Raw genomic sequence first — 13,054 nt, 5'->3', positions numbered from 1 at the left:
TAGATCCGAGAGACCATAAAAAAACTGCTTTTGTGACACCAGACGATCTATACGAATTTAAGGTTTGCCTTTCAACTTGTGCTCTGCCCCTGCTACGTTTAAATGCCTCATGGATACTGTGCTTTCGGGTCTGAAGTGGAAAACCTAATTAGCGTACCTCAACGACGCCATCGTGTTCTTCGCAACGTTTGAAGAACACCTCAAACGGCTTGAGGCAGTTCTGCAGTCCATACGGTCCACTGGCCTCGCCCTGAAGCCGAGGAAGTACCACTTTGGGTTTGCGGAACTACAGTTTCTTAGTCACGTCGTCAGCCACGTAGGTGTCCGCCCGGATCCTGAAAAAATTGTCGCCGTCGTGCAGTTTCCCGTACCATTCGATAAAAAGGCAGGGCCTCTATGCCTATACTGGCGGTTTATTGCAGACTTTGCAGACCTGGCATATTAGCAGGCTCAGCATTCTCAGTGTTTGCAGGCACTGGGGTGCCATGCTTCCCATCTCAGAGGCCATGTGTGACTTCTCAGCCATGTCATTAGGTGACGCGTGTCCAGAAAGAAGCAGAGAGATGAGCTTGGCTGCCGCATGATGCATTTCCCAGAGTTTGCACACACCGGCGTGCCATGCATTTCGGAGGCCTTGCGTAGACTTACATGGCACGGAGTGTTCTTAGGGAAGTGCCATAGAGGCGTCCCACTACGGTACATGCCTCATACATACAACTTGTTTTGATGGCAGTAATATGTTGTGTCACTATATTAATTGAACGCTAACACTTATTTCTTCAATGTCTTTGCAACTGTAAATTATATGGTGGCCGACACTGTGACCAATAACTTTGCCAGTTCGTCCGGGGGCACTTGCAAGTTTCCAGAAATCTATTTTGCCTCTAGCTTCAAAAGTAAAACAACTTTTGGGTTAGCTTTTGTAGTAAATATAGTGCATCATCATCATCAGCTCACATGGAAACTTGTTCTGTTACCATCTTGTGATGACATGGCGTTCATATTGGCTCTGATAGTCAGTAATTTTCAATGCCGTGAATGTAATTTTGTTCTTGCAATCTCTAGATCCACATCCTTTGAAGACATGGGCAATATCAGGCAAATGTGGCATTTTGATGTGGCTGTCACGAGGTGTCAATGCAACAGAAAGAGGCCAGCCTGCAATGCTGGCTGAAGTGTGTTCCATTTAAAGCATGTAAATTGCAGTACCCCCGCAGTCTTGGTCATGATAACAGCATGGGCTTTGTGCATCATTTAATCAATGTGGCTATGCTGGCTGATGATCATGTCAAAAATACCCCTGAAAGTAATTTTTTTTATTGATTGATGATTTTATTTATTTATTTACTTATTTGGTTTAACGTGATAGATAGGGGCAACAAGAGGCACTATAGTGGAAGGCTCCGGATTAATTTTGACTATCTGGTGTTCTTTAATAAGCACATAATCTAAGTGCATGAATGCTTTTGCATTTTGCCCCACACTGAAATGTGATCGCGATGGCTGGGAATCGAACCTGCAACCTTGTGCTCGGCAGCAGAATGCCATAGTTGCTGAGCTACCATGACAGATCACTTGTGGTTACCACATTGCAAAGCAGAAAACAACTCACAAGGGGAAGCTGCTCTGTAGTTTGCCAGAGGTCGACCAGTGTCAGCCAGGGCCAGCAACGCATCGAATGCCTCTAGAGCTCGATCGCTACAGGCCAGGGCCAGTTGCAGGGCAGTCTGGTTCGACTCATGCTTTCCCAATAGCACACTGAGCCGATCGCACTGGCCTCGGCTCTCTTCCAGTGCCAGCTGAAGAAGGTCATTTTGGCATCGGAGGTGCTCCACCTTGGAAAAGCACACAGTGCACGAGTTGCAAAAGCACAGATGGAACACTGTTCCACGGCAAGTTACACCTGTAGCACACAGGCACAAAAAAATGGCATTAACTACCTAGTTCTTCAGCATACATGCACACGCACCTTGCTGCTTAGACACTCTATCTCCACTTCGAATTCACGTACACGGCCCTCGGGAAGGGGAGAGCCTGAAGAGCAGAGCCGCTGGGCAGCAATGGCTTCCTGAGTGTGTGCCTCTTCCTGCAGCTGTTGCACCAGCTGCTCAGCTACCTTGCTGCTGGAGATCTGTGTAGAGAGGCACCGTACTAATAAACCAAGCACGAAGTTCGCTAGTTGCTCTTTCCATCTGTCAAGGCTGCACACACTGAATTGACTGCTCACAAAACTAGCAAGCATGGATATGATGAGAGTAATGTGTACAGGGTAGACATCTCGCAAGTATTCTTTTCATGCTGTTCATTGCCCAGAGTGCCAGCAGCCTGGCTGGAGTAGGCTGGAGTGCCAGTAGGCTGGAAATACAATGCCGCCACACGGGGCCATCATACTGGATATCCCCATATTTTCCTGAATATAAGCGCCCCATTTTTCTTTCATGCCTCTAGTGGCCAAACTGACGGAAGGTGGGTAATGTCTGACTAACAAAGATAATATTATACGCTTATGGAGGAACCAAAATTAAGCAATTTAGTGTGATTTTGACGGTACGAAAAATTATGGTAGACTAAGTAAATTACTGATTGTTGTCATGGCACTCTGCTGTAGTCACTCATTCAAGCTGTCACTTGACATGAAGTCCTTCGTATCACCGCTAGAGCTGTTAACAAGTTGTCCTTCAGCTTCACAGAACCTTTTTGTGATGCTACTTAAGCGTGTTGCCATGACAGCAGATCATAACCATTTCCACACTAGCTGAAAGCCAATACCGCTAACTTTTGTGGTGTAATAATTTCTGGCAAATTTCAACTGCGAGAGCAAAACTGAATGGCTGAAGAGTGCACAACTGGCATTACCCAGCAGACACCAGCATCGCGGAGTGGCAACTCTGGAGTTTAAGTGATTTCTGAATCATTCCACATTTTGAAACACCCATAATGGAATGGGAATGTAATTATGGCAACAATCCGACAGATGGAATGAGAATGCTATGGGAAGCCGAGATGACAGAATGGAATTGGAATGGTACAAAACAGCTAAACTTGTAAATTTGCCATTTAGGCTAGACTAGAATTTGTCAATACTATATTGTATTTCTCCTACCAGTTCTTTCAGTGTCTGTCTACCTTTAGGTGACCACCTCTGCAGTGGTAAAAATAAACAATGCCGTATTCTGCACATTCTACATTTCTAAAGACATGGAAACCTTTCTGTGTTACAAGATTGAAGTGCATTTAAAGACTGCAACTTCCAGATGTCAAGAAATATGATTCGGTTTAGCAAGATAACACTTGACCTACGACAGAAATTTGGAGGCAAAAAAATGATGTCGCACCTCGCACGAGTCTACGGTGATTTAAAATGTACGTCATGTTTTTTGGCACACTGTCGAGTAAGCACAATAACAAGAGGACAGAGGTGTCCAAAAAAAAATTGGGCCCCTTAATATGCCTGTAGGTGCGAAACAAAAAATATCACTCTGCAAAGAATATCAACGTGTTTCGCTTTTATGTTAGTCCTCAAAATGACGGAATAATCTAGCTGGATGCATGGTATACACAACACTGCAAGATTATTTTGTCCTTTGCTTTACGTGGATTAGTTTCGGAGGGATTACAGATTCTTTCGAAATGGCAGATCTTCTTTAGAACGCAGGCCTTCCTTGTGTCGTAGCATGTAATGTGGTCGTGAACTGCCTAACATGTGTGCAGCTTAAATGAAGCTAACCTCAGTGATCGTAAGTTGGCAGCTGTATACTACAGTACGTGAAGAATCGGTGCACCGTGATGTCAGAAATTAGTGTCGTGTTTGGCTTAATCCTAAATGGAAGAAAAACTACGTTAACACGCCAAAGCATAATTTCACTTATGAAGGCCTTGATTAGTATAAACCATTTTCGAAATTATGGTTTTAAAGAAGCCTAGAGAGTGGGCCTTTGCTCTGGCTCCTTGCTTTATCCATTTGCTGTGGCTTTGAAAAGGGGACTGCAATTCAGTCTGTCACCACAAATTGGCATCTTCTGGAGATATTTTGATCGCCACAAACTCAATATGTTTAGGAATCACATGAAATATCAGTGGCTTCTAATCCATGCAATTAACATATGTTTGTTGACGCTATTTGACAAGCAAGACAATAAAATTTATATAATAATGTTTACATGTTTCTTTGTCTAGTCTTATTAAACATGTATAATTAATTGCCTTGAGTAAACATTTGGTGTATGTGCTTGCGAAATAAGGTTCCATGTGTATGGGTACCGTATTATTGACCAGGTGTGTACTCTACCATCCAAGTGTTCGCACAATGATTCTTTCGAGGGCTGAATAATCCTTTTTACAGCTCTAGGCAGAGAGATTTCTCCAGAAACCAAACCTTACAAAACGCTTCTTGTCAAAATTTATGCAGATCGAACACTCATCGTGGAATCTTTGTGAAGCTATTAATCAAATGCTGTCAATTCATCCATTTCAGTCCCGCATACTTTGTGTAAAGGAAACTGGCATGTGCACCTGTCTGCTCATGCACCCGTGGCGATCATCTCAAAGGTCTAATTGGTGCTGGCATGATAGAAGTGTACATGTGATTTTGGCCTAATGGCTGGAGCATCTGGCTGCTGTGTTGGGGAACCAAGGGTTTACACCACCGTCGGGCACATAATTTCGTTTTCTTTTTCTTTTCTTTCTTTATGTGAGCTATTCGGCAAGACAGCAGTGCCCAGCCACGGTCAGGAAAGTCTGGGAGAGTTCACAAAGAAAGCTTCACTTTAAGAGAGTAGAGAATTGACATATTATAGACAACAATGCTGTGCAGAGATAGCAGGCCACAAACATCTTGCTTATGAGAAAAATGTTGTGCATAAATCATTTGTAGCATTGTTAAGACTTCAAAAATATGACCTTGCTTATGAGGCATGCAAGTGTAGATAATAAACAATTATAGAGAAAGCGTTAATTTACTGGAATTGGAGGAATGGATTCGTTCAGCTCAGTCACTCCAGAAGTGGGAATGGTCCAACTGTCACCATTTTGAGGAGTTAAACAAGTGGAATTAATGAGGATTTCCACTCTCTGGAATGGAGTGGGAATGGAATGGAAGGTCCCACTCCGTAACTCTGGTAGACACCCATTAGTTGCTTGAGCAATTCGACTTCACCACCAGGTGAGCATGAGTGATCATTCTTGTCAAGCTGCTGCATCACTTACGTCAGGCTTACCGACAGTGAGATCAAGCTCCTGCAGCTGGGATGCCTATAGGCTCTGCCACAATGTGGCACAGTGCTCCACACTGGCCACGTGACTACCACGACCCCGAGCATCCAAAGAGTCCTAGCAGCAGACAATGAAGTCACCTGGTACCGTGTTTCCTGGTGTCACTATTTAACTTGTTATGGAACAAACACTGCATTTGAAAAAAAAAATAAAAAAAACACTGGACATGACAATCTGCAGCTGTAGCCTTCCTTAGCTGGTTCGCTTGGCTTGTCCGGTGATTTGCGTGTAGTTGGTGATTACTCATTTGACTGGGCTTCGCTACTTTGGTTTGGAAGAGGTGCTGGCAACGTACTGAAACAAAAACATTGCTCTTTCTGTTTATCACGGCGGCAGAATTAGCATGTGGTCGTGCAGGCGGAGTCGGAATTATAGAATAGTGCACTGTAAACAGTCTGAAATTTCGGTTGTTCATATACATTATCTCTGTGGAGCAAATGATAGTGCTGTGAAAGTATCTGAAAACAGAGCGTGTCCGAATTATTTTATGTTACATGAGCAGTCATACTTTGAGTGGCGTGTACTGCAGTTGTCTGCGACTCTCACACTGCCAAAAACCGCAGACTCGTACTCACCCCAAGGCTGGCCATTTCTGATCCAAGGATAAGCCTCGGTGAAGCAGGGGGTTCTGTTTTGCGCAAGCGGACTCGCTCAGCCATCTTGGCCACAGGTTGTGCTGCCTGCTCAGCCAATGGGGATGCGCTGCCACCTGGAATCTGACCACAGCTACTCTGGGGACTTGTGGCAACACGTTGCTGGAGGTCACGAAACTGAGGAAGTCAACAGATACAGCACACTCCATGTAAGTCATAAAAACTTCTTTCTAATTTGTATTTACAGCTGAAACCGTGTACCGTAGAACCTTAGTGATACATTTTCTCCATTTAGAATGTTGCTAACCTCTGTGATGCTAACAGCATGTTCAGAGTGCTTGCATACGATGTTCTATTCCTGCAGTCCCATGACACAGTATAAAAATTTACAATGCACATGTTGGAACCTATGTGAAGTGAAAGTTTCACGAAGCAGTTCTCTCAGGTTTATATGCTTTTGTGCACACAAGCTGTGTGAAGTGATGCACGCACCTGTTGCCTTGAAGAGTTACTTGGCATTGGCACAACAGAAGTATGCATGCGAATATGGCCTAATGGTCAGAGCACTGGGCGACCAAGGTTAAAGTCCACCATGGGACATGTCATTTTTTTATTTTCTGTGTGCGAACTATTCAGCAGGATAGCAGCACTCATCAGCAACACTCAGCAAAGTCCAGAAGTGTTTGCTTAAAAAAGCTTTACTCTAAAAGCCCTCTGTGTAATATTAAAGTGTTTGCGATGTGATTGTGGAATTGAATGTTGCCATGGTAACTGAAAACCCTGGCCGTCACAGGAATAGAGTGCATGTAACCTCTTGCTCCTGGACAAGGGGTTTCGAGGCATGGATGGAAAGTAGACGGGGTCAGCGTTGAATGTGACAAAGACAGCTGTTGGTTGTTAAAGAAAAAACTTGCCTTGCGCTGGCAGCGATCCCTGTCTTCACGTAGTGCAGCTGTAGCAGCCCTTGCCCTCTGCAAGTCGGCTTCCTGGCGGGCCAGCCGCTCCTGCAGGCTTACATTTTGTGACCGCAGAGCCGCCATTTCCTCCTGCAGCTGGGATGCCTGTAAGCTCTGGCACGATGTGGCACGGTGCTCCACACTTGTCACGTGACCACCACGCACGCCATGGCTGCTACTGCTACTGCGAAAGCCCTGCACAGGGCATTTTCCAAATACGCATCTGAGCCAGCTTATAGCTAAATCTTCTGGTTAGCTGAGGAGGATGGGAATGTTTCAAATTGCACACAGGGACACAGGTTGCACACTGCATTGGTGGTTCTTATGAAAATCAGAACTACTCAAGTTTGTTTGGTCGATCAATTGATTTGTTAGGCTTAACATTCCAAAGCAACACTGAGGCTATGGCAGGCACCACAGTGGAGGGCTCTATTAATTTTGACCACCTGGGGTTCACTAACGTGCGTACCACGTTTCACCCCTATCAAAATGCGGTAGCTTAAGTCGGAAATTGAACCTGCGACCTCATGCTCAGCCGCAGAACAACATAGCCACTGAGCCGCTGCGATGAATATTTATTTGTTGAACAAAAAGCATGAGACACCCTATTTCACTTCCATATGCCTACTTTCCTCCTAAGTTTTCACATCTTACACTTGATTCAAGGGAGGCGTCACCATAACGGTGGTAAAGAAGTATAACCTTCCAGGTTTTGTCTTCTCTCTCTTCCCATCAATTGCAAAGATGAAAAGCAGGGCTGTTAACAGGCTTTTCCAGCATGCCATAGTAAAAGCTAAGATTGGTAAATTAATGCTTAAAACAAAAGCTCAATTTATTTATACAGTCATGCTCTTCCTTAAAAATGCAATGCCCGGGACCACACCCCGAGAGGATTGTTTTAATGTGGCAAAAAAATTTTTCTCAGGCACCTTTATAAAAAACTGGAAGCATTTTCATTGAAAGCGGAAAATTTACGTCAAGCAAACAGGTATTTCTAAAGGCACTGTTGCTTCACCTGGGGCTTCTCATCAAAGCTTTCATTGTCTCCAAGGCCACTACTGGTATCTTCTCCTTCATGAGTTTGCACTGGAACAACTACTTCTGTGGTGGTACATTTTCCGGAAATAACATCAGTAAACTCTGGTGGGGATTCGTTGTCTGAAAAGGAAGAAAACAAGAAGTAGGGGGGGGGAGGCCCTTCATCACAATATCACTGCTGGCATTATGCATCTTGAGCATCAATGCAGATGACAAAAAGACATGCAAAAGTGTGAGTTCGTAAAACAGAATATAGTCACCTTTGTCACTAATAGACTCTGTAGCTAAGTTCTCGTTGCTTGTGCAGTGGCTCAAGACATCACTGATCCTTGATTCATCTCCCGACTGCTGACTGTACTCATCCTCTTCCCTACAGGGAAATGCTTAAATCAGTGACAAAATTAAAGCACAGCCACATTGCAGTACCACATGAGCTTGAGAAAAAGCCTGTAGATTTCTTTTCACTTAACGGGACACTAAAGGTAAAACAATGTTGAGCTGTATTAGTAAATTATGATTATACAATACAAAAAAGTGCCACTCTTGCAGCCAGAAGAGGCTTGATAAGCCAGAAAATATGCACAAACGGAACACAGGTGGCACCGCCATCTCCAAGTTCCCACACCAGCTTTCTGTGAGGTCAAGGATGTCGACTGTGTCTGCTCAGGCTTAGTTAACATTTTTGTCAGTAAAGATGGACTACAGTGTATAATAATGGAGTCAAAAATGGAACCTGGCAAGTTTCAAGAATTTCTGCTATGTCAGGAAGCCCAAATATGAAACAATATCTTGAAATCCAAGATGTCACAGTGACAGACCATGCTGGGGTATTGGAGATTAGAGAAATTAAAGTTTGGTCTTCTTTTTCCTTTCCAGAAAAAAATGCCTAGTCAGTTTAAACTCGTGTAGTGTTTTTCTTTAGTGTCCCTTTAAATCTGAGGTCAAGTGTCTTGTTTATGGCTACATACACAAATTAAGCATAAACAGCACTCCTTCGATTTGAAAGCTTGTGGCCATCTGTAATGTAACTTTGACGGGTGGCGGTTCTGGCTAGTTGGTTTTCCATAATGCTCGTGCATCACGAAGCAAGACAGAGAGACAAAGAAAAGACGCAGACAATCACTCATCTTCGTCTTTTCTGTGTCCATCTTTCCTGCCTCACACTGCACCAGTTAACATCTACAATACCTTTAAATGTTTTTGCTTCAGTCTCAGCTGCAAGTTTAGCCATCTAAGATTACAGTACTGTATGGAGCAAGCAAATTGTGCTTGTTTACACATGTGCGTGCTTCACAAATATGTGGTACATCATGGCCACAGCTGCTTCCTGAGCAAGTTCTTTACATAACTTAGCATAATGGCAAAGTCTTATAACTGAGGTTCAGCATAACTGCAGTCAACCTGCCAATATAACCTGGCTGTCAAATGACTGTCATTTTTGAGATTTTCACACATTCCCATCTCCTCTGCATTCTTTTCTCAGAAAAGCGAGAAGCCTACCAAAAGGAGTTTGTACCGTGGTCGGCCTCAAATATGAGGGTGCAGCTGGGCTAAACGTGTACAGCCCTTATTAGAGAATGAATGATAACGGCATTACATCTAGTACCTCAAGCTTGTTCATTGGTGCAGGAGCTTGCTCACAGTATACAGACAAAAATGGTCAGTGAAATTAACAAATGGCAGGAGGAAACAGGCACTGACTTGATCACTGCAGACCTCTGGATGTCAAGCTTCTTGGAGAGTTCAGCAATGACACTGTGGAGTTCTGTGATGCGCTCCTCATAACGCTGTGCCTGCTGTTCCAGCCGATCTTCTTGGTCCCGAGAAACCTGCAGGCGTTGCAGCTGCCGTTTGCTCAGCTTCCTCTCCAGAGCATCTTTCTCGTGGGACACTTGCTGCAGTCGACCAGCGAGGTCGTACACTTCATTTTTCAGTGATGATATAGCAGCCAGGTGTAACTGGTAGGAAGGTTAGTGCAACGTTATGGGCAAAAACTAGCACTTTCAGATGGCCTGTTATGTCAGCGCTCAATTTCGCCCGCTCACCTTGTTTGCCAGCTCAAGTAGGTCACCAGTGTTGCTGGGTATGGGTCCGCCAGAAGCTTCAATCAACCTCTGCAGCGTGTTAGGCTCTGGGCTCAAGTCTCGCGTGCCAGAGTCGAACTCCCAACTTTCATGCCGTTCGGACAGAGCTCCTGCAGTACCCACAGTGATGCAAAGCATCAGATGTAAATTCCATGTGTATACATAGCAAGTTAAGGCAAGCAGGGACAAAGGAACTGTGCCATTGCCTGCCCTAATATAGAAGAGGTGTCTATTCCTGAAACTACTTGGCTTGAGAACTTGATTTCATCAATACAAATGAGACCAAAGAAAAAAATGTTGATGTTTGAAATGGTTTAAAGAAAATGAACTTATCACAAATGGCTTGAGTTGCTGCATTCAAATTTTGAACACAACCTAAAAAACATATGACCAACCCTCATAAGTGCACAGTTATCTACTGCTAGATGCAACATGTCGCTTCGTGTTCCCCTCTTTGCTCAGCAGCTGCAAGCTGGGGCACACAGCAAAGGCTGCTACATAATTGCACATTGCCTCACACATTGCAGTAGTGAATATGTTCAAAAACGATCTGTACGCAAAACACTGCTCCTACCTTGACTAGCGTCACTCCCTGCCTTCCAGGAACCTGAAGCCTGCGCAGATGTAGCGGGGCACTTTTCCAGTGTTTTCTCCTCTTCCTGATGTGTGAGGGCTTTGATCTCGCCCATAAGTTGCATGCGGCTCCGAAGAAACACAGCGTACGAGATGCGCCCATCCTCATCAGCTCCAAGCTCTTCCATCAGCTCTGCGACGCTGTGCTCAAGATTCAGCTGACGGCACACAGCCAACAGGTCTTGGCTAAGTTGGTATAGCGAGAAAGAAGCAAACAGAGTGTTAGGAAAAGAGTTGTGTCAGCACTTCAAACACTTTAGCATGATTTGTTCGCTAAACTTCTAAGTGTGAAAATAATCTATAATTTTTATTATCTATATATTTTTTTTATTTGCCGGGTTTGCCACAACATAATGTAAGGATGAAATTACATTTAATCATGGAGGGCCATTTCATGTAGTTCCTGCAAAAGTGACTTATAAAAGGTACTGTCCATGAGCCATCGTTCATAGTTATTTGGTCACTTCTCAACTTCGCACCTCAAGTACACTTTCGCAGGGTGACATGTCCGAAGCAGATGGCGGACATTCACTGCAATCACTTCGGACACTGGATATTGTTTTCATATGGTTGGCTCCAGGTACCCATACTTTATTGCAGTAAACACTTGAAAACAAGAGATGACAGCTCCTTGCAGAAGGCATAAATGCACTAATAAACGCAGGTGTCAAAACACCTGTTGCCGGGAAATGGATTACATCATAGGAAGGTGCCGACTTCAAATCCTCACGTGCTATACGCTTTTGCCATTTGATGCATTATAAATGCTTTCAGCATTTTCACAAAAGGAAAGGGGGATGGAATATGTGCGTTACCATTGTGCATTTAATTCGCACCCATATCATCACCCTGAATCATCCTTCTTGCACGTGGAATACAAGCAGCTCATTCCACTCTTTGGTGTTCAAGCACGGAGCAGCTCGCGAAGCAGGGCGTGATCGGTATCGCATCAGTTCAGTAGAGACATCACTTCAGACGTATTATGGCGCGTTACAGCATCAAAGACGCACTTAAGAGCATTCAAATAATCCTTAGCTAAGGTCTCTGCATGCTACTGGCTGTCAAAGTTTCACATGCCTAGAGTCGCACCTTAGCGTGTGCAACAATAAAAAGCAAGCTGTCTGCGCGGCACAAGTTTGGCCCACGTTAGGACTCCTAGTAATAATCGCATCATTGTGCCGTAGAAGACATGAAGGAGCCGTCATCTACAGACCTTACGGTAAAAGAATAGATCTGCAAGTATATTTACTGTTCAGAAACACTGCGGCGGCGGTAGGCAGTCGAAACCATGCAACACGCTTAAATTCATATAATCGCAACCTGTTTGGCTGGAATTAGAAGCTTTTTCAGCTGGAACTCGGCTTGCTTACAACATCTGACGAAAATCAGTGCAGCGAAACTGCTACTAAAGATGAGCAAAGCTTCACTAGCCTGTCAATGTAACCGTCCCCGTTGCCATCACAGGTCTGGAAGAGCCGCCGAATCCGCTCTTCTTCCGGAGTTGAGCCGGAATCACTCCCACTAGATTCACTGTTCACGTCGCTGGCCATGTGCATTTCTACCCATGGGCAGCCTTAAAGGCGCGACTTGCAGTTCCAGCTGCGACCTGAAGTTCAGGACGTCAATTGTTTACATTAGGCCGAAGAGCCCTCTCCGGCGATGCCATATCGCACGGATCGCTCGGCATGCGCTCAAGCAGGATACGCACAAAGCTACTCGCTTCATAGCTGAAATGAGCTGTTGAATATATACCAGCAACCGAAAGAGTTAAGACTTAAGGCGCAAAAGCGCGCAAAGTAAACGGCAATCAGCACGACCAAAGGTCAAGACCGAAATTACATTGATACGAAAACACATTTCCCCTCCCGAAACAGTAACTCTCTTGTTGCCAGACTACGACGCTACGCCCGCTAAAGCTTCAAGACAATTCAGCATGGGCTCGCATGGCAAGGGCTGGAACACCAAAACGTAGAGCTGCCTTTCTATGAAGTAAATTTATCACAAAGCAAGTAATTTGTACTAGATTGTAGTCAAGGAAAGTTGTAGCGAAAATTGAAACCGTACCTCAAACACATACAAGACTCGGTCAATCCGATATCTGCACCAAGCGTGCACCAAGAGCGCATACGATTCATTACGTCAATTGCAATCGAGCAAAATCAACGCCACATATCTGTTCATAATTTACCACTCATATTTCCATTGTTTGCATACCCGTCTTGCTTATATGCACCTTAGTTCTATGTATGACCACTGACATTTACCAGATGATAGGATGTTCAAGTCGTTCGAGGAGAAATTACAGGTTCGTCTTTTCAAGACAGTAGTACAGTCATATCTTTGACAATGAAACAATCACATGGAAAATTTTCAGATTCAAGGAAAGGCTAGGTGACTGAAAGGTGGATGCTGACCGAGATAGATCAATGGAAAGTGACAACAATAGAGGTCTTAATGACCATATTTAAGAAATTAATCT

At 44.3% G+C, this 13,054-nt stretch overlaps 1 protein-coding gene across 1 annotated transcript in view; it reads right to left on the bottom strand.

Moving 5' to 3' along the window:
- Positions 1-12,437, bottom strand: part of LOC126531340 (colorectal mutant cancer protein) — a 40,249-nt gene extending 27,812 nt beyond the window's left edge. The window contains exons 1-10 of the mRNA XM_055071109.2: positions 12,007-12,437; positions 10,517-10,761; positions 9,904-10,052; positions 9,560-9,816; positions 8,119-8,228; positions 7,836-7,978; positions 6,779-7,015; positions 5,847-6,041; positions 1,970-2,131; positions 1,613-1,835 (exon numbers count right to left, since the gene is read on the bottom strand). Of these exons, the coding sequence (XP_054927084.1) occupies positions 1,613-1,835; positions 1,970-2,131; positions 5,847-6,041; positions 6,779-7,015; positions 7,836-7,978; positions 8,119-8,228; positions 9,560-9,816; positions 9,904-10,052; positions 10,517-10,761; positions 12,007-12,131 (1,846 nt within the window). The 5' untranslated portion in view covers positions 12,132-12,437. The remainder of the gene's footprint in view (positions 1-1,612; positions 1,836-1,969; positions 2,132-5,846; positions 6,042-6,778; positions 7,016-7,835; positions 7,979-8,118; positions 8,229-9,559; positions 9,817-9,903; positions 10,053-10,516; positions 10,762-12,006) is intronic.
- Positions 12,438-13,054: the final 617 nt, after the last annotated feature.

This window comes from Dermacentor andersoni, chromosome 5 (assembly GCF_023375885.2).
Source record: "Dermacentor andersoni chromosome 5, qqDerAnde1_hic_scaffold, whole genome shotgun sequence".
NCBI lineage: Eukaryota > Metazoa > Arthropoda > Arachnida > Ixodida > Ixodidae > Dermacentor > Dermacentor andersoni.
This window is presented reverse-complemented; position numbering and strand designations above follow the sequence as displayed.